The sequence below is a fragment of the Sinohyriopsis cumingii genome, chromosome 9 (genome assembly GCF_028554795.1).
Source record: "Sinohyriopsis cumingii isolate HCF-2022 chromosome 9, ASM2855479v2, whole genome shotgun sequence".
NCBI classification, from domain to species: Eukaryota; Metazoa; Mollusca; class Bivalvia; order Unionida; family Unionidae; genus Sinohyriopsis; species Sinohyriopsis cumingii.
Window position 1 is genome coordinate 6,965,042 of NC_142969.1, and position 23,499 is coordinate 6,988,540.

A 23,499-nucleotide genomic window follows, 5' to 3' on the forward strand; every position below is an offset into this window, starting at 1 on the left:
TACAGCCCCTAACTCATGAGAGCTGCTTGCCTCGACCAACCCGTGTAGATGTAATATTCAGATGTAATGCACTATAATGTTATGCATCAATATCCTCATGTAGGATGATCCTTCAAATAAAATTACATTGGATACGACAACACTAAAAAAAATACGGCGCACTGTCGCTGTATAATTCTTTTGCATCAACCCATCGATTTAGCAATGCACTGTTAATATATAATTGTCAAACATAAAAACAACGAATACAACAATTCTTGCGCACTAACACAGCTAAGACACACACACACACACACACACACTTAATGTCTAATCTGTATTACACATCATAAGTAATGACACAAAGTTACACTGTATTGAATTCAACAATTTTCGAAGCAATAATATATATATATATATATATATATATATATATATATATATATATATATATATATATATATATATATATATATATATATATTCTACATTCACAATCTAGTATCAGGAGAAAACGCCTCTTTGTTTACAAGTTTGGATGGGATAAACGTGTGATCAGAGCTAGTTATAGTAGGTCGATAAATCAACCCCACACATATAATGACACTGACTGGTGCTTTTGGGAATGATATCGCCTGTTCATTCAAACCGACATAAATATGCAGATACTCTTGTCTGCACACATCGATGTACATTTTAACTAATTACCGGTATTTCTCACGGCTGTTGAGCCACCGTCGGCCTTGGGTTCTTTTGGTGATAAGTGCATACCATTTCCGGATAAAATCGTGTGTTTTGGCGACTTGTAAATCCACGTGGAATAGTACAACCCTTTGTCCTGTGGCTGTTTTGAATTTCGCGCTATGTATGTCTATTACCAAATACTGGTAAGTGTCTAAACAACACGCAGCTGTGTTCTGGAAAGATTTGTACGTAGACAAATTGCATATTTTAATAAACAGGTGACATCAGACTAACATATAGTCTATCTGTATCAAGAAAGATTTGGTTACTTGTTTTATCGGAATAGTTGTATAGATACATCAAATTAATTTAATGCAAGTGTTAATTTATTCAAAGGTTAAAATTATATACTTCAGTGTCTCCACAAAAGACGTTATTTTCACAGATTATATTTAATGATGATACTATTAAGTTAAGCCTGGTAACAATATGGCATTTTCAGGTAACAATTATGGCATTTGCTGGCAACAATATGGTATTTGCTTACAAATTAGGAAACAACCGTATTTACACCTGTATGTCTCTGCTTTCATTATATGGATGGAGTTCGACTGAGGACACACAAGTTAGATTGTTAATCTGTCTGGTCGCCTGTAAATGATCATATCCGGTTCATTAAAGGACTCCTTTAGATATGCAGTGGAGTTATTAATTTGTCAATGTTTCTCTGCATTTTTTTCCCTATATTTGGGATATCTCTGTGTATATACCCTTACCAAAAGAAAACGGTTGTTTTCAACTTAAATTAAAAATTTGAAGAGACATCGTCGATCAATAGTCATTACTTTTTTTTGTAACAAGATTTATAGTTTATTCCCTTCATTTTAAGTACCCTTGTATATCCATAAGTATGATATCCACGTTTGAGCAGATACGTTTTATAAAGACACATATACCGAACGGAAGGCTTTTGGTTGTGCGTTTACGATGGTAGATGGAAGATAAGAGATAATACTACAAGTCAGTCAGTTTGCATTACAAGGCAGTGTCTTTACTGCTATCTTGTAATTAATATTGATCGCGTGTTTATAATAATACTTAACTTGTTTAATGCTAATGTGAAACTGATGGAAATTCTTAGCATATCCAAAGAACTGTTGGAGTTGTGCATATCCAATGTACTGATGGAGTAGTGCATATCCAATGTACTGATGGAGTTGTGCATATCCAATGTACTGATGGAGTTGTGCATATCCAATGTACTGATGGAGTTGTGCATATTCAATGTACTGATGGAGTTGTACATATCCAAAGTACTGTTAGAGTTGTGCATATCCAATGTACTGTTGGAGTTTTGGAGTTGTGCATATCCAATGTACTGATGGAGTTGTGCATATCCAATGTACTGATGGAGTAGTGCATATCCAATGTACTGTTGGAGTTGTGCATATCCAAAATACTGATGGAGTTGTGCATATCCAATGTACTGATGGAGTTGTGCATATTCAATGTACTGATGGAGTTGTACATATCCAAAGTACTGTTAGAGTTGTGCATATCCAATGTACTGTTGGAGTTTTGGAGTTGTGCATATCCAATGTACTGATGGAGTTGTGCATATCCAATGTACTGATGGAGTAGTGCATATCCAATGTACTGTTGGAGTTGTGCATATCCAAAATACTGATGGAGTTGTGCATATCCAATGTACTGATGGAGTTGTGCATATCCAATGTACTGATGGAGTTGTGCATATCCAATGTACTGTTGGAGTTGTGCATATCCAATGTACTGATGGAGTTGTGCATATCCAAAGTACTGATGGAGTTGTGCATATCCAATGTACTGTTGGAGTAGTGCATATCCAATGTACTGATGGAGTTGTGCATATCCAATGTACTGTTGGAGTTGTGCATATCCAATGTACTGATGGAGTTGTGCATATCCAAAGTACTGATGGAGTTGTGCATATCCAATGTACTGTTGGAGTAGTGCATATCCAATGTACTGATGGATTTGTGCATATCCAATGTACTGTTGGAGTAGTGCATATCCAATGTACTGATGGAGTTGTGCATATCCAAAATACTGTTGGAGTTGAATAACCGTATGTAATTTTTACCCCGAATTCATAATCTATCATTGAATTTTCTTAATAGCATTGAACTGATCCGCTGTAATAGACATCATACCATTACAGTATGTTCGATCAATAAGCTCTTAATTTAGTTGCAAAGAATAGTAGCGAGAACATTTGATCATCAGTTTGCAAAACATGTTTGATTAATTCAAGTATGTTTTTGTCAGTTCCAACATAATGTTGTAGCGCCTTTCTGATGTCACTGCGCTATGGGGAATTAGTCACAAGCAAGAGGGTTTCTTCTTTTCTACCTTTAATGAAGTATGTTGCCCCTAGTTCTTCATGCTGACTCCCTGCACTATGTTTGACCTGGTTATTTAAACAATCCTAGCGGACTTCAGAGAAAACATTCCCTGAAGACCTATTCTAAACTAATATTCTGGTCTGATTGTGTTAGGTGCAGACCCTTTATCTAACTCTAATCTACATATCACAATGCACAGAATCTAAATTTTGTAATCCAAAATAAAGCCATATATGTACTCTCCATACACACTCTTTTTCCACTGATGCTGTGTGTTAGAATTTACAAAAATATTATTTTGAATATGAAATTACTTGTAAACTTTATCCTTTTGAGCAAATTACTTCAAAATTAAACTATAACTACTCAACTCTATTTTAAGCACTTTATACCTACTAAAAGAGATTCAAATTTCCCTTCAAATGGTCACTAATTTTAATGTTTAAGTATTATGGCAAACTTGCTATAATTGATTTTAATTAGCTTTACTAACACATCTTCCAACTGTCCTACTGACTCCTTTGTTTCAATTTCTCTGGACTGTAACTTGACACCATAGCATTTGAATAGCTGCTGGTAACCTAGTATTGACCCCAAATCTCTGCCTCTAAATCTAACAGTGACTGTAGAGTTACTCCTCTATCCTAGACATACTGTTATTAAATTTATGTAGAGAATTTAGAAAATTTATACACAAATATATCTTTCCTTCTAAAACTAATATAAATACCATAGCACCTGAAATAACTAAATTTAGCCCTATAATAATAATATGTTAATTCTAAAGATTTTGTGATCTTTGGCTATTATATTAAACATTTGTTAATATAATAAAACTTCTATTCATAAATCAAGTTTGAATGAATTTAAAATATGCATTAAATGAAATATTTATGTTTATTATTATATGCAAACAAGATATTCAAGGTAGAATGAAAATACAATACGTTGTTTTGCTGGTTTGAGGAACGACTCTCAAGATATACATTCTAAATAGCACTATAGGACGTTTAAATATTGTGTTACTAATCAATAACGCTTTGCACAATGTTCATTTGGAAAATATAATTCGAAGACGATATGTTTTGCATAAGAAATCAATAAAAGCCATGGTACAATTTATATGATTTAATGTTTCATAGTGTCGAATGTTGACCATACCAGCCTGATTAATGAAAGGTTTAATAGCGTTATTCAGTGATGTTAATTCAAACAACAACTTTATGTGTTCTTACTGTAAACACTAGAACTGAAGTTTTTTTGGGGGGAGGGGTTGAAGCATAATATAAATGCGATTGCTCGTATATATTTTGTTCTGATTTCGGCTATACATTTACTAAGAACTAAATTTAAAAGCTGAAAATCAACTTTATACATTCTCTTACTATGTTTGCTAAAACAGTAGTAACTGCAGACATAAATCAGGTATGTATGTTCCATTGTTTTCTTATAATATTTCACATGGTCCGAATCAACTATGGTCCGAATCAACAAGCATTCTGTTAAATATAACACATAAGTTCTAATGAGGTTTCTTTACCGGCATTAAATATCATGCACTTAAGTTTTTCGTGTGAGCAAAATTCACTGGGTGTTCGTAGCTGTAATATTTTACTTCATGCCAGGTTTACCGTCAGTCTATTAATTCTATTTTATGTATTTGACTAATGGGCATTATACAATAGTATTAACAGAGACGCATCGAAGTGGAGTGCTCCGAAGACTAAAGAGGGATTTAGTCTACAACAATAACAATGGCTGAAAATTGTAGGGGCTACTTTCTTGGATTTGATTTCAGCACACAGCAGGTTCTAAAATCATTGTCATGCATGTAAACTTTGCATACGATGAAGAGAAAGTATTAACGTTAGAATCTGCAACGAAGGATTTAATTTTAATTAAGAGATATGCACAAGCATGTGTGTACAAATTTATCGCATCATGGTTGGCGAGACAATCTTATGTGATAGTACTACAACGTAAGCCGTATCACATGATAATATTGTTTTGTAGCATGCGTTTCGTCTTACGTTGTTTCATTGATCAAATTGTAATTTCTAACCTGGTTGTTGCCAGAAAGTTAGTAACATCGCCAAACCAATCGTAGCTTTCGATGTTAACAAACGTGCAGACTGGTCTTTTTTATTTGTTTTTAGAAGTCAAAATGTTGTCTGCTTCCAACACTTGCAATGTCTAGTTTTAATATTTCTTTATATAAAATATAAAAAAACCGAACAAATAAAAGGAGGAACACTACAGTAGGGTTACTAGAAATAGCCAAATATGCTAAAAAAAACCCCCCAAATACACAAGTATTTAAAAGTTTTGGGTACCTGCAAATGTAGTGCTATGTTTTTTGTTCTAGTGATTACTTTTCAACAACTACAGTCACCCAGATCTACCGACGCATTATGTAATGGTAGATATGGGTCTATGCAGTTGTGCTAAACTTTTGAGTATATATGATAGTCTTCAAGATACACCACTTATAGGCAAAGAATTAAACTGCTTAAATGCAAAGATCTTAACAAGGTTATAAAAATATAAATGTTGAAAAGTGCTAAAATTTTATGAAGATAAACCCTTCTAAATAAAAATAATTATTTGTCTTGCAAAATAAAAGACAAAAGGTGAATGATGACAAGGTTAGGTACAAAGTATTTAAATTAAAATTGTATAATAAAGGGTAAAGATCTGTTAAATATAGAATTATAAAATTCATGGTTTATTTAATTTTGAGTAGAACTAGCCTACCTGATCCAAAACAATATGTCATCATTTGAGATTTTGAATTTATTCTCCTTTCCAGCTGAAAGCTCTTGCTGTGGATGAGTCATTAAAGGTGGTGCTTGAAGAATATGTCAAGTTTGACACAGATCTCCCCGAATTCAAGTAAGATGTTCGAGTGGAAATGTTTGGACTCTCCTTTTTCTTCCAAAACACAGGTGCAAAATGAGTGTATGCACCCTTCAGTTGAAACGTTAGTGGGAACACCAACATCTGGTCTGCTCTGAAAGAACATTTATGAACCTGTCATCAGTTTTTTTATTAACAGCTGTGCACATATTTAATACTATTTTATTTATTGTTATTTATTGTTTTGCCTAATTGACAGTTTTTGTCATAACTGCAGGAGTTTTTAAAGGGATTTTTGTATGGGTTCATAGGGACTTTGGGCCGTGTTCCCCATAAAATATGATTCAGAGTTATGCAGAATCAGGGCCTCCACTAGGCTTTGCGTTTGTCACTAAATGAGAAAAAATTTTGAAAGTGGTGCTTTTTTTTACTGACTGGCGAAAGTTGCTGGTGACAAAATTTTATAAAGTAAAATTTTTAATTTTTCATTGATATAAGCGACTTGGACCACGTAATGCCCGTTTTAACTATCTGCGGCAGCCAGTGGATCATGTCGGTGGATGATGAATAAGATGTTATTCGAACATGATTGCAGCTAACTGCAAGCTGTCAGTCGGTTTTGAGAATCGATTAAATGTGATTAGTAGGAAATAAGGAATGGCCAATGGATATACTCTTTTGTTGAACAGGTCAGCAAAAAGATTCGGTGTCATTTGCATGTGTTGTTAATTTGTGTTTATTGAAAACTGTGAGTGTAAGACACACTTGGGACCACTTAGTGTTTTAGGGATTATTTACTTACATAACACGTTTTTGTGGTCTGAACTTAACTGAGTAACAGGATTCTGCTACAAGGATGCCAGTTGTAGACTGTAAAGGGCCTGAGGTGCTTATATCAATAAAAATTTAGAATTTACTTTATGCAACAAGACTGTATCAAGAATACGGCTAATCTAGCGCTGTAAAACAAAGGTTTATATCCAGCTGCATCTGAGGCAGCTACCAGGTTACTTGTTGCCCTTATTTCTACTACAGACTGTGAGAAGGGGTTCAGTCGCCAGAATCTGATCAAAACTAACTTACAAAATTCTATGGGTATATCTACTCTGAAAAACTGAATGTGAATTTCTATTGATGGGCCCAGTGTTGAGAATTTTAATTTCAGGAAGGCATTTAAGAAATGGTCTGGGAAAAATGAGGCAGATATTGATGAAGTGTCAGTGACATTGTTCATAAAGACAAAGCAGTATTTTGTATTATCAGTAATAAAGAAACATTCTTATTCATTCTTGCTTTTCATATGCTACACATTGAACTTCACGTGTATATAATGTTATTGTTGTATTTATTATTAATTATTCTTGTCTTTGAAATGTAATAAAAACATGTAAAAACTGTTTTATTTTCATGCTTATATAGATTAAAAATAGGGTCAATATAATATTACGCATATATTTAGGTCCCTGCATCATGACATAAAATGGCTCCTTTGGCTGAAAAGTGGCACCAAATTTTTACATTTGGTGAATTTCATGGCACAAGGAAAGATATTTCCAGGCAGAGCCCTGAGAATACCCACTTATACCGATTTACTTTATAAAATTTATTCCCATCTGATCCATTTGCTTCTCAGATACTAGGCTTTTACACCATCCCCAGTCGTCCTATAAAAATCCCAGCTGATATTTTAAATTTTAGACTTTGAATCAGGGTACTGTTTTCAAGCTCTATAATGGAAGGCAAAGAAATATATTTTTTTTGCTTTTGTTTGCAGGACATATGGAGGGGTGCATATTCATGATAACAAAGTCACCATTACCTCCCCAACATCCATGTGGATAAAGGTTAGATATTCTAACATGATAAATACAGTTTATATCCTTCATCAACCATCTCTTGAGATTCTGTTAGACAATATAAAAATGAGGGTAAATCAACAAGAAACTTCTTAGAGAATATCATAGTTTTGCCTGAACACAGTTTGATAGGCTATACAAATGTATGCACTTGCTGATGATTATGTACTGGTTATTGACACATATTTTATAGATGGATCATTTAACATGTAGTCTAGGCTGCTTTTTTGGAAGATTTTCAAACATACTCACAAACATGGTCTCTTGCTATAGTAACAATGGTAAGACAGTTACCAGCATATAATGCAGTGATTTTTCCTGCAGTTACAAAAGAGGTGGATTCCCACTATGACATTGTGGGAAGGGGTAAAGGCTTTTTTGGAAGATTTTTAAACATACTCAGAAACATGGTCTCTTGCCTTATTAACATAATAAGACAGTTACCAGCATATAATGCAGTGATTTTTCCTGCAGTTACAAAATCGGTGGATTCCCACTATGACATTGTGGGAAGGGGTAATAAAAATGTCTTTATGATAAATAACTTTGAGTGAATACAGTTAAAACTTCCTATCAGTTGTTTGTCTTATTGTTTCAGTGGTAGTGATCACATCTTATGGCAGCGCACTGTGCCATATTCATTAGTACTTCACGATAGCAGAGGTATCCCCAAATAAAAGATGCTCAATTTTAAGCCTTCATACAACCTCTCCAAGTGCAACTGATAAAATCCTTGTGATAAATACATAATGAATGAAAGCATCTCATTGATAAAATCATTGCGATAAATACATGATGAATGAAAGCATCTCTTTGATAAAATCCTTGCGATAAATAGATAATGAATGAAAGCATCTCATTGATAAAATACTTGCGATAAATACATAATGAATGAAAGCATCTCTTTGATAAAATCCTTGCGATAAATACATGATGAATGAAAGCATCTCTTTGATAAAATCCTTGCGATAAATACATGATGAATAAAAGCATCTCACTGATAAAATCCTTGCGATAAATACATGATGAATGAAAGCATCTCATTGATAAAATCCTTGCGATAAATACATAATGAATGAAAGCATCTCATTGATAAAATCCTTGCAGTAAATACATGACGAATAAAAGCATCTCACTGATAAAATCCTTGCGATAAATACATGATAATTAAAGCATCTCATTGATAAAATCCTTGCGATAAATACATGAATGAAAGCATCTCACTGATAAAATCCTTGTGATAAATACGTGATGAATGAAAGCATCTCATTGATAAAATCCTTGCGATAAATGCATAATGAATGAAAGCATCTTGATAAAATCCTTGCGATAAATACATGATGAATGAAAGCATCTCATTGATAAAATCCTTGGGATAAATGCATAATGAAAGAAAGCATCTCATTGATAAAATCCTTGTGATAAATACATAATGAATGAAAGCATCTCATTGATAAAATCCTTGTGATAAATACATAATGAATGAAAGCATCTCACTGATAAAATACTTGTGATAAATACATAATGAAAGCATCTCACTGATAAAATACTTGTGATAAATACATAATGAATGAAAGAATCTCATTTATAAAATCCTTGCGATAAATACATAATGAATGAAAGCATCTCATTGATAAAATCCTTGTGATAAATACATAATGAATGAAAGCATCTCATTGATAAAATCCTTGTGATAAATACATAAGATGAATGAAGGCATCTCATTGATAAAATCGTTGCGATAAATACATGACGAATAAAAGCATCTCACTGATAAAATCCTTGCGATAAATACATGATGAATGAAAGCATCTCACTGATAAAATCATTGCAATAAATACATGATGAATGAAAGCATCTCCCTGATAAAATCATTGCAATAAATACATGATGAATGAAAGCATCTCACTGATAAAATCATTGCGATAAATACATGATGAATGAAAGCATCTCATTGATAAAACCCTTGCGATAAATACATAAGATGAATGGAAGCATCTCACTGATAAAATCGTTGCGATAAATACATGATGAATAAAAGCATCTCACTGATAAAATTCCTTGCGATAAATACATGATGAATGAAAGCATCTCACTGATAAAATCATTGCAATAAATACATGATGAATGAAAGCATCTCACTGATAAAATCATTGCAATAAATACATGATGAATGAAAGCATCTCACTGATAAAATCATTGCGATAAATACATGATGAATGAAAGCATCTCATTGATAAAATCCTTGCGATAAATACATGATGAATGAAAGCACCTCATTGATAAAATCCTTGCAATAAATACATAATGAAAGCATCTCACTGATAAAATCCTTGCGATAAATACATGATGAATGAAAGTATCTCATTGATAAAATCCTTGTGATAAATACATAATGAATGAAAGCATCTCACTGATAAAATACTTGTGATAAATACATGATGAATGAAAGCATCTCGTTTATAAAATCCTTGCGATAAATACATGATGAATGAAAGCATCTCATTGATAAAATCCTTGTGATAAATACATAATGAATGAAAGCATCTCACTGATAAAATCCTTGTGATAAATACATGATGAATGAAAGCATCTCATTTATAAAATCCTTGCGATAAATACATGATGAATGAAAGTATCTCATTGATAAAATCCTTGTGATAAATACATAATGAATGAAAGCATCTCATTTATAAAATCCTTGCAATAAATACATAATAAATGAAAGCATCTTACTGATAAAATCCTTGCGATAAATACATAATGAATGAAAGCATCTCATTGATAAAATCCTTGCGATAAATACATAATAAATGAAAGCATCTTACTGATAAAATCATTGTGATAAATACATAATGAATGAAAGCATCTCATTTATAAAATCCTTGCGATAAATACATAATAAATGAATGCATCTTACTGATAAAATCATTGTGATAAATACATAATGAATGAAAGCATCTCATTGATAAAATCCTTGCGATAAATACATGATGAATGAAAGCATCTCACTGATAAAATACTTGTGATAAATACATAATGAATGAAAGCATCTCATTTATAAAATCCTTGCGATAAATAGATAATAAATGAAAGCATCTTACTGATAAAATCATTGTGATAAATACATAATGAATGAAAGCATCTCATTGATAAAATCCTTGTGATAAATACATAATGATTGAGAGCATCTCACTGATAAAATCCTTGCGATAAATACATAATGAATGAAAGCATCTCATTGATAAAATCCTTGTGATAAATACGTAATGAAAGCATCTCACTGATAAAATACTTGTGATAAATACATAATGAATGAAAGCATCTCTTTGATAAAGTACTTGCGATAAATACATGACGAATAAAAGCATCTCACTGATAAAATTCTTGTGATAAATACATAATGAAAGCATCTCACTGATAAAATACTTGTGATAAATACATAATGAATGAAAGCATCTCTTTGATAAAGTACTTGCGATAAATACATGACGAATAAAAGCATCTCACTGATAAAATCCTTGCGATAAATGCATAATGAATGAAAGAATCTCATTTAAAAATTCCTTGCGATAAATACATAATGAATGAAAGCATCTCACTGATAAAATCCTTGCGATAAATACATAATGAATGAAAGCATCTCTTTGATAAAATCCTTGCGATAAATACATAATAAATGAAAGCATCTCTTTGATAAAACCCTTGCGATAAATACATAATGAATAAAAGTATCTCATTGATAAAACCCTTGCGATAATTACATAATGAAAGAAAGCATCTCATTGATAAAATCCTTGCGATAAATAATGAATGAAGGCATCTCATTGATAAAATACTTGCAATAAATACATAATGAATGAAAGCATCTCACTGATAAAATACTTGCAATAAATACATGATAAATGAAAGGATCGTGTTGCTCAGATGCAAAAATGTCCCTTATTAAGTGCTTGATTTTGGCAGTTAACCTAGACATAACTTGCTTACAGATGACCTAAGCTGAGATATAAGTAGAAATTTTGTTGTGATCACAGGAAATCTTCAGGGTGTGCTTTTCATGCACATGGAAATAGCAATGGGACATCACCCCACTATTACTTGAACCCTTATGGGACATAGCAATGGGACATCACCGCATTATTACTTGAACCCTTCTGGGATGTAGCAATGGGACATCACCCCATTATTACTTGAACCCTTCTGAGACATCACCCCATTATTACTTGAACCCTTCTGAGCATAAATGTAAGATTCTTATGAATGGAAATAAACAGATTTTGTTTTGATTTCTTTAAGAGCCAGTTAGTGAAGTAGTTGCTGATTATATATTTATTTTATATTAATTTTCTTGGGCATTGTTTGTCATTACTAATTACTCCAAAAATGTACATTCAGATTTCAGTAATGATGTCAAACTTACTTTATCATTTAGGAAATGATGTCACACTTACATCATGATATAGGTAATGATGTCAGACTTCATCTAGGTAACAACGTTACTATTAATTCATCATCTAGGTTAGATTGTCGTCATTTATGCACGTTATGGCTCACATTAACTTTATTGTTAATACCCACTTCACAGAAAGAGGCAGTTATTAATGTTTCATTATTTATTCAAAATAATAATGGAGACTGACTGACATTTCAGGCTTTGGATTTACTACTTGACAAGATGAAGAAGTCTGGATTTGATTTTTCCAAAGTAGTTGCTCTCTCTGGGGATGGCCAGGTAGGTTTATTCACTGTATGTATGAATAAGAATGTTAAGGGCACAAACTTTTGACCATTGTATTATCATATTTTTACTTCATACTTTAAGCCAAGTTCTATTCATTTTGCATGAAAGTAACTGCTCAATATTTTCCCACATTGAACATAGGTAAGGCCATGTTGTAGCCAAGTCACTATTCATTATTTTCTCATATTGAACATTGATAATATTATTCTGTAGGCAGACATGTGCAAGTATTGTTGTTAATTATGTGATTGCAGAAAATTTTGGTGTAGCAAGCAGCTGATGATGCAGGGAGAAGCTAATGACAGGAAAATCAAATTCAGGATATTTTGGAGTATGAAATTTTCACTGCTATGTCGATTAAGCAGCAGAGCTGTTAAAGTGGGTAGTATAGATAATAGTGCATACTGACAGTGGTAATCTTATCTTGTGCTTATTGACAGAATGGCACTTGTGTTGATTGACAGTGACAGTACTGTACTTATTGACAGTAATTTGTAGTTATTGATTGACAGTCTTGTGCTTATTAACAGAATGACAATCTTGTGGCTATTGACAGAATGACACTCTTGTGTTGATTGACAGTGACAGTGCTGTACTTATTGACAGTGATTTGTACTTATTAATTGACAGACTTGTGCTTATTAACAGAATGACAGTCTTGTGGCTATTGACAGAGTGACAAACCTTTGGATATTGACAGTGACATTATTTTGATCTTTGACAGAGTGGCAATGTTATTTTTAATTTTTCTGATAAAAAAAAATGAAATTGCAAAATCTTTAGAAGTTTTGTTTGAAAGGACAGAAGCACATTTTGTGTAGACTAGAGTTGTTTGTGAATCAACAACTAGAGAGCCCCTGTATGAAATAAAAAGAATATGTTCAAATAATGATAACACGGTTAATTCAGAAATGTGAACTCTTCGTTGACAAAACTAGAAGTAGTGCTGTTATTTTTGCTATCATGATAACTTTACCAGCAATGCCATGTAACAGTTCCATTTATATCGCCATTACTCTTGGTAGCATACAAATGGGGTGGTGGGGGCAGATGGGGCAGTTGCCCTGGGCACCAGAGCTCTTGGGGCATCAAACCACTGGTGGCTAAATGTTTTGGGGTGCCAAAATCTGTTTGGCCCATCATCATCACCATTTACTCTTAGTACAGCGCTTGTTGCTGTGGAATATCACATGGTTTATAGTATTAAATAAATGGGTTCAGTTTGTATTGAAAATATTTGTTTGGATTCTTTGATTTGGCATTGCTACACAAATATTTCAAGTACAAATTCAATAACCCATATATACCTCACTCCCAACTCCAGACAACGTAGGTTCTGGCACCATATTTATAACATACAACCCAAATTCACATCAGCATAGATCCAGATCCCATATTGTTAAAATCTTTTGAACAGGAACAAAGCCCCGATATCAGATATGATACATTGTGAGTCGGCACTTATTGCCACAGAGAACCGGTAACCATATGATCGTTAGCTGTTCTAAATTCTATTCGGTATTTTTGTTTCGGGCATAATATATACCTTGTGTTACGTGCTAACATTTCCCTTTTCTAGTTCAGAATAGACCACACTGATTTAAGAATAATAGAAAAAGGTTGCACATAGTTCCCCAAAATTTGGGAGGCTAGCAGAAGGACCCAATTTAATTCTGCTTGAAGCCACAGATGGTCAAAAGTTTAACTTTTCAGGCTTGAATTTCTTGGTTACAAATTTTATTATGCAGAGGGGGGAGGCAGATTTATTGCATAAATTGGTGCAAGTTAGGGTCTATCTTATTCTTATGATGATTTGGGCTTTTGCCTTTTTACAGTTTGGAATATAAACGGGTAAATTCGGTGGACTATTACCTATCCTGAGTCAAACCAATGCTTGTGGGAAAAAACAAAGTGAAATTAAATGTAGTCTCAACAGCATTGTGAGCACTAACAAAGGAAAATGAAAAGTATTTCTCCCAGACTGTTATCTGCGAATTTTCTGCAGAAGGCAGTCTAGATAGGCTGAGACTAACCATGATCTTACTTAGGGACCTTATATACACAGTACCATATAGTAAAATAGAACATACAAGGTACTGTATAGTAAAATAGAACATACAAGGTACTGTATAGTAAAATAGAACATACAAGGTACTGTATAGTAAAATAGAACATACAAGGTACTGTATATTACATAAAAGATACAAGGTATTGTATAATACAAAAAATATGCAAGGTTCTGTATGATACATAAAAGTTACAAGGTACACCACTCCCTCGATAACTTGTTCCCTGATAACTTGCAAACCCATTTATAATGTGGGGTCAGGTGTGGATCCCGTTTTTTAAACCAGAAAATACCCCGAAAATTGACCACTATTTGTTGAACTTGATGGAAATCATGGTCAAAATTGTTAATGGAAACTTTGATATATTGTTCGTTTTATCGTCAAAAACAGTAGATAGGACCTGAAATTTTAATCAGCATTATGAAATATCAAATTTAAAAGTAGTTCATATAATTTTGTACATTTTATTTCTAAACGACATTCCTTGTACACTGCAATTAACAATATGTAAGGAAATTTCAGTCAATGAAAATGTCACTTATGCCTAGTGGAATCAGTACTATAATAAATAAATACAAATTAAATGATTTTTTTTATCAATTGAAATTTGTGTTCTAGTTCTATCATTTAGTTCCTTTTAACTGTAATCATCATAAATGCAATGTGTCCTCTTGTAATTAAATGCAAAATGTGTCAAGCTACCATAGTAGCTATGTCCATGAACATTTCTCTGAGAACCTAATTGTGCCAACCGTGTTTTGATGACTGACTTGCAGAAGTATTTTGTTGTATTGTTGCACTGAATTAAAAGCTGGCCTACTTTGTTATATCGCATTAATTATTTCTTTTGAATCAAATAAAGGAGGTGGAATAAAAGAAAAGTTAAAAGGCACGAAAATCCTACAAACTTAAAATATAGCGGCCCCGGTTGTATGTCTAGTGAACTCACTTCATTTGATCAATCGAACACTGTTATAAATATTATTGTGTATGTAACATAAACTACCTTCAATTAACCGAATCTTTCATAACTGTGGTAAGAGATAGCAAGGCCTCCAAGCGAAGTGAATACTTTGTAAAATAAAGAGCTTGATTTCACAGATATGGACGATTGTGGGCAAGTGAGTTTCAGAGAATTCTTGAACTGGCACTTAGAGATAACCTCAAGGATGATAAGAAATTTCATTATTATTTCCAGTGAAATCAGGACATCAATATTTACTAACTGAACAATACAAAAATTGAGTTTCAGCATAGGTGATTGTATCTCTAAATAAATGTTGCGTGTTTTTGAAAGAAAGGAATCTTGTTTGCTGGTGTATCAACAGTTTGTCTAATTCCTTGTTCTGGGGACTGCTGATTTGCCAGGATACTAGGTAAGCACCACTATGGAAACCAGACTCATCAAGAAAACAAAAAATAGTGATGTAATAAACAAATTTTTCGTGTACACGTGATGGTTGTTGAAACAGTTGGAACAACCTTTCACGTGTTGGAAATTTGGATTGTAAAATGATGATTCAGTCATTAAAATTTTGGAGGACCCTTGGTTACTCATGTCCTCGCTTATATTGCAGTTTATGCTTGTGGACCCCATTGTGCGCAAGTTATCGAGGGAGAGGTGTACTGTATAATACATGAAATATACAGGTTACTGTATAATACATAAAATATACAGGGTACTGTATAGTTAATAAAATATACAAGGTGCTGTATAGTACATAAAATATACAGGGTGCTTTATAATACATAAAATATGCAAGGTGCTGTTATAGTACATGAAATATACAAGGTACCATATAGTACATGCAGTATACAAGGTACCATATAGTACATGCAATATACAAGGTATACAAGGTACCTTATAGTACATAAAATATACAGGGTACTGTATAGTACATAAAATATACAAGGTGCTGTATAGTGCATAAAATATTCAGGGTGCTGTATAATACATAAAATATGCAAGGTGCTGTATAATACATAAAATATACCAAGTGCTGTATAGTGCACAAATATACAGGGTACTGTATAGTACATAAAGGATTGATTGATATAAATTGGGCTCAACAACTGATAACTTTGACAAACCATTGTAAGGGGAAAACATAAAAATCTTTGAGTTTCATTTTAATTGGTAATTAATTTCATAAATTTAATTGGTAATGAGTTTCATGAATTTCATTGATAATGAGTTTCATAAATTTCATTGATAATGAGTTCATAAATTTAATTGGTAATGAATTTCATAAATTTCATTGATAATGAGTTCATAAATTTCATTGGTAATGAATTTCATAAATTTCATTGATAATGAGTTTCATAAATTTCATTGGTGATGAGTTTCATAAATTTCATTGATAATGAGTTCATAAATTTCATTGGTAATGAATTTCATAAATTTCATTGATAATGAGTTTCATAAATTTCATTGGTGATGAGTTTCATAAATTTCATTGATAATGAGTTTCATAAATTTCATTGGTAATGAATTTCATAAATTTCATTGATAATGAGTTTCATAAATTTAATTTGGTAATGAATTTCATAAATTTCATTGATAATGAGTTCATAAATTTCATTGGTAATGAATTTCATAAATTTCATTGATAATGAGTTTCATAAATTTCATTGGTGATGAGTTTCATAAATTTCATTGATAATGAGTTCATAAATTTAATTGGTAATGAATTTCATAACTTTCATTGATAATGAGTTTCATAAATTTCATTGGTGATGAGTTTCATAAATTTCATTGATAATGAATTCATAAATTTCATTGGTAATGAATTTCATAAATTTCATTGATAATGAGTTTCATAAATTTAATTTGGTAATGAATTTCATAAATTTCATTGGTAATGAGTTTCATAAATATCATTGGTAATGAGTTTCATAAATTTCATTGATAATGAGTTTCATAAATTTCATTGGTGATGAGTTTCATAAATTTCATTGATAATGAGTTCATAAATTTCATTGGTAATGAATTTCATAAATTTCATTGGTAATGAATTTCATAAATTTCATTGATAATGAGTTTCATAAATTTCATTGGTGATGAGTTTCATAAATTTCATTAGTAATGAATTTCATAAATTTCATTGGTAATGAATTTCATAAATTTCATTGATAATGAGTTTCATAAATTTCATTGGTGATGAGTTTCATAAATTTCATTGATAATGAGTTCATAAATTTCATTGGTAATGAATTTCATAAATTTCATTGGTAATGAGTTTCATAAATTTCATTGATAATGAGTTTCATAAATTTCATTGGTAATGAGTTCCATAACTTTCATTGATAATGAGTTCATAAATTTAATTGGTAATGAATTTCATAACTTTCATTGATAATGAGTTCATAAATTTAGTTGGTAATGAATTTCATAATTTTCATTGGTAATGAGTTTCATAAATTTCATTGATAATGTTTTGCATACATCTGATAGGTAATGAGCAGAATTTAATTTTATTGATGATTTTCTTCATCAACCAGTAAAAACTTTTTAAGAGTTGTAACTCAAATCATATGATTGTTTATGTGATTAACTTTTTCAAATCAAACTTTGTAGGTATAGTTTTCACTGTCATGGGCAATTAAGTAAAATCCAGTTTGTCTTATAAAAGTATATGGGACAAAAATGGTGAAGGGGAACTACAGTGGTGCAGATGGCCTTTCATGTGGGAGAAAAGTCTGTACTTTGGAATTGGAATATTGTCTTTATATGAAAAAGAATTTTAGTGAATGTGTATTAAGATTCAATATGTATCAGAATGTTAGCATATTATAAACAGTATTAATCAATATTGTTTGTAAATATATGCAACACACATTTCATTTGTTTGATGATAATGTTTAAACTTCAAGGTCTGTTATTAAATTGTATTTAATAAATGCATAAGATATTCTTAATGATATTTATATATATAAAAAAAGATTTGTATATAAAAAAGAAAGACACATATTTGACAAGTTTTATATATGACAGTGCCAGATTTGTTTTATCTCACAATACATAAGCATCAGTGGTGACAACTTTACCTGTCTTGTACACTTTTTTTCAGCAACATGGTAGTGTGTACTGGAAGAAAGGTGCTAGAAATAAACTGACCAGTCTTTCACCAGATAAGCCTTTGTATGACCAACTCAAGGTAAGAAACTGACCAGTCTTTCACCAGATAAGCCTTTGTATGACCAACTCAAGGTAAGAAACTGACCAGTCTTTCACCAGATAAGCCTTTGTATGACCAACTCAAGAAACCGAACAGTCTTTCACCAGATAAGCCTTTGTATGACCAACTCAAGGTAAGAAACTGACCAGTCTTTCACCAGATAAGCCTTTGTATGACCAACTTTAGTTAATGAATAATCTTCTTCAACCAGATCTCTTGTGTGGCTCCATGAGGTCTGTGCAAAATTAGGGTCTGGTAAAAGAAAAACAATAATAACTGACTTTTTGTTTTAAAACCAGAATGAGGCTTCCCCCAAAAATGTGTAAGAGTAATTTGATTGGCTTATGATCTAAGATGACATTATATATGATTGTGATGATGACATCATGTTTTGCGTAAACATGGACAGTTTCACTGGCTGATTGGGAAATGTCAAATTGAAATCTGTTAAATCATGTTTAGTGATATCCAATAAAGCTTGAAAAAGCAGAAAGTATGTCTAGGTATATTGTGAGACAAAGATAAATGTTTTTGTTTTACTTATATGGTAATTTACTAAATCACTTTCCATTAGTAACAAAGACCAGTGAAGCATTTTACCAGACCTTGGTATGACAGAGACCAATGAAGCATTTATCTAGCTCTTTGTATGAAAGAGATCAGTGAAGCATTTTACCAGACTACTGTATGACATAGATCAGTGAGGGGGCACTCACCATTTATTATGTACGTTTGAGAGAGTGACATATGTAAGGTGAAGTTGTATACATTTAAAACATGCACAGTGGAGATAATGTTGGTATACCTCTATGCTACTTTAATGTAATGTGGCTGACATTTCATTGGATATTGTACTTATGGAAATTGTACATGATCTAAGCACACTGCTAACTAAAATGACTGCTCTCTTGTGCTAAAAAATCTCCCTGAATTAATCCAAAGTACATTATCTTTAGCACCTATTAAAATAGGGAAAATTAATTTTGCCCAACAGGACAATGCCAGCTTCTGAAAATGCAATGAATAAATTATCAAATATATAAAATGTAAAAAAAGTTATCAGCTCTTTTTTCCACAATTAACCTCTGATGTCTAGGAAGTGAAAATGACCAAGTGGAGCTAGCAGTGGTTTGAAACATGCACATCTGGAGTAAGGCCAAACAGTATACTCTATAACCAATATTACATCCTTCATTGATACACCAGAGTAAAGGGAATTAAAAGTTCTTTGAACAGTACCTAAGATACACAAGGTCTTTTTTAAATAGCCATGATAACCAGTGAGGAAACCCAGGGCAATTCTTTTAAAAAAAAATTCTAACACTATGCAAATTACAGAACTTTAGAGCGCCACCTGTATGACAAATCTATTACAGAACCGTGTGAGAGTTGGGTTGAATGGGACTAGATAAGGGAAGAAACAATTAGGTATACCATTCAATGAGAGTACTTTTTACTCATGTATATCCACACACAACTTTGAACAGCTTAACGAGATTTGCCATTGCTTAATTGCTTATATTAATCATTCCAAGTAAACAACATAGACTTTGATCTGCTGGCACATTATGTGAGGTCTGATTTGAGATGATGCTGTTATGTTAATTATTTCAGCCAAACAATGTGCACTTTGAATTATTTTACGTCAGATTTGAGTTGATGTTGTTAATTATTTAAGCTGTTACAAATCCTTTTAAAATAAATACCACAAAAGAGTTACAAGTAACAGGCTTTGTAAAATTCAACAAAAAATTTATTTTCCTAAAATACAAAGTGAAAATACAAATAAAGAATATACAGTATTGCAAATTGAATCCCAAAATAATCCTAGAATTACAGACACCAATCCTAATAATTTAAAATTCTGAATAAAATTGAGTGGAAATCCAAATTAAGTCCAACACTGAAGTGTTGATGTGTCAGTGAAAACCTGTATAATGCTGATGTGCCAAACATCTTTGGTTAAAACACAATAATATAATTCCAGTTTTGAATCCAAATCTCTGTTTCTAAGAATTTTATGAGAGCACTTTTGTATTTCCAGAGAAAATTCACTTCGAAGAATTTGAAGAAATAAATTCCAGCCCAAATGAAAACTGAACACAACAGTAATACAAATTGATTCTGCTAGATGTTAAGAGCGAATAAATATTTTTTCCAGTGACAGGATTATATAGTCTTCTACTTGGCTTCAGGTCACAATTAACATTTTCTAAAAAGAAAACATTACCTTCTAGAAAGTTCTTAATGTTTACAACAAGCAATTTTTTTAAACCTATAATTAGCAGTCTCATGCAAAAATTATAATGTATACCCTGGACAATGTCAGGTACACCAGGTAAATTGTAGAGGAATCCCAGTAACCTAGACCCAGACCAAAAAAACCATTTACTTCTACTAATAATGACCCTTATAATAAACCCATACATATAGACAAAATTTGAGCTATATATTAGTTGTTTACAGAATAAAATAAAAAAATAATCAAAATTTAGGTCAACTAGAAAATAAAGTTGATTTTGGACAAGGTCAAGTCCAACATACAATGTTACATTACAATAGCATCTGATGAAATAAAGAAAAAACTTTACAAAAAACCCAAACAACTAATTAACAAACAGTGCAAATTAAATATACATATCAAAGCCCAACAATGTAGACTTTGATGTATTGGCACATACTATGAGGCCAGATCAGTTTTGTGCATGATTGCAGTTGATTATGCATTGCAGACAGGTATGTAAGCTATATAGGGAAAAAGTTAAAAACTCAGAAGCTAATACATAGAAATGGTTATTTGTGTGGAGCCTGCACAGATGGAAGATCAATATATTGCTCACTATGTCATCAGTTTATGTGTCTGTGTGTAATCTGTGCATACAGCAAACCTAAATGTTAAAACAGTTTGCATGTCTGTGTGTAATCTGTGCATACAGCCAACCTAAATTTTAAATCAGTTTGCATGTCTGTGTGTAATATGTGCATGCAGCCAACCTTAATGTTAAAACAGTTTTCATGTATGTGTTTAATCTGTGCATATGGCCAATCTAAATGTTAAAACAGTTTGTGTGTCTGTGTGTAATCTGTGCATACAGCCAACCTAAATGTTAAAACAGTTTGCATATCTGTGTGTAATCTGTGCATACAGCCAACCTAAATGTTAAAACAGTTTGCATGTCTGTGTGTAATCTGTGAATACAGCAAACCTAAATGTTAAAACAGTTTGCATGTCTGTCTGTAATTTGTGCATACAGCCTAAATTTTAAATCAGTTTGCATGTCTGTGTGTAATCTGTGCATGCAGCCAACCTTAATGTTAAAACAGTTTTCATGTATGTGTTTAATCTGTGCATACAGTCAACCTAAATGTTACAACAGTTTGCATGTCTGTGTGTAATCTGTGCATACAGCCAGTCTAGATGTTAAAACAGTTTGCATGTCTGTGTGTAATCTGTGCATACAGCCAACCTAAATGTTAAAACAGTTATCATGTCTGTGTGTAATCTGTGCATGCAATCTAAATGTTAAAACAATTTGCATGTCTGTGTGTAATCTGTGCATACAGCCAACCTAAATGTTAAAACAGTTAGCATGTCTGTGTGTAATCTGTGCATACAGCCAATCTAAATGTTAAAACAATTTGCATGACTGTGTGTAATCTGTGCATATAGCCAACCTAAATGTTAAAACAGCATGTCTGTGTGTAATCTGTGCATACAGTCAATCTAAATGTTAAAACAATTTGCATGTCTGTGTGTAATCTGTGCATACAGCCAACCTAAATGCTAAAATAGTTTGCATGTCTGTGTGTAATCTGTGAGTACAGCCAACCTAAATGTTAAAACAGTTTGCATGTCTGTGTGTAATCTGTGAATACGGCCAACCTAAATGTTAAAACAGTTTGCATGTCTGTGTGTAATCTGTGCATACAGTCAATCTAAATGTTAAAACAGTTTGCATGTCTGTGTGTAATCTGTGCATACAGCCAACCTAAATGTTAAAACAGTTAGCATGTCTGTGTGTAATCTGTGCATACAGCCAATCTAAATGATAAAACAATTTGCATGACTGTGTGTAATCTGTGCATACAGCCAACATAAATGTTAAAACAGATTACATGCCTGTGCATAATCTGTGCATGCAGCCAATCTAAATGTTAAAACAATTTGCATGACTGTGTGTAGTCTGTGAATACAGCCAACATAAGTGTTAAAACAGTTTGCATGTCTGTGTGTAATCTGTGCATACAGTCAATCTAAATGTTAAAACAATTTGCATGACTGTGTGTAATCTGTGAATACAGCCAACATAAATGTTAAAATAGTTTGCATGTCTGTGTAATCTGTGCATACAGTCAATCTAAATGTTAAAACAATTTGCATGTCTGTGTGTAATCTGTGCATACAGCCAATCTAAATGTTAAAACAATTTGCATGACTGTGTGTAATCTGTGCATACAGCCAGCATAAATGTTAAAACAGAGTACATGTCTGTGCATAATCTGTGCATGCAGCCAGTATAAATGTTAAAACAGTTTGCATGTCTGCGTAGTCTGTGAATACAGCCAATCTAAATGTTAAAACAATTTGCATGTCTGTGTGTAATCTGTGAATACAGCCAACCTAAATGTTAACAATTTGCATGACTGTGTAATCTGTGCATACAGCCAACCTAAATGTTAAAACAGTTTGCATGTCTGTGTGTAATCTGTGAATACAGCCAACCTAAATGTTAAAATAGTTTGCATGTC

At 32.3% G+C, this 23,499-nt stretch overlaps 1 protein-coding gene across 1 annotated transcript in view; it reads left to right on the plus strand.

Annotated features, from left to right (window-relative positions):
• Positions 1–4,791: 4,791 nt before the first annotated feature.
• Positions 4,792–23,499, plus strand: part of LOC149791221 (xylulose kinase-like) — a 77,981-nt gene continuing 59,273 nt past the window's right edge. Inside the window, exons 1-5 of the mRNA XM_089969695.1 lie at positions 4,792–4,855; positions 5,857–5,939; positions 7,678–7,747; positions 12,414–12,494; positions 18,643–18,729. Of these exons, the coding sequence (XP_089825821.1) occupies positions 4,802–4,855; positions 5,857–5,939; positions 7,678–7,747; positions 12,414–12,494; positions 18,643–18,729 (375 nt within the window). The 5' untranslated portion in view covers positions 4,792–4,801. The remainder of the gene's footprint in view (positions 4,856–5,856; positions 5,940–7,677; positions 7,748–12,413; positions 12,495–18,642; positions 18,730–23,499) is intronic.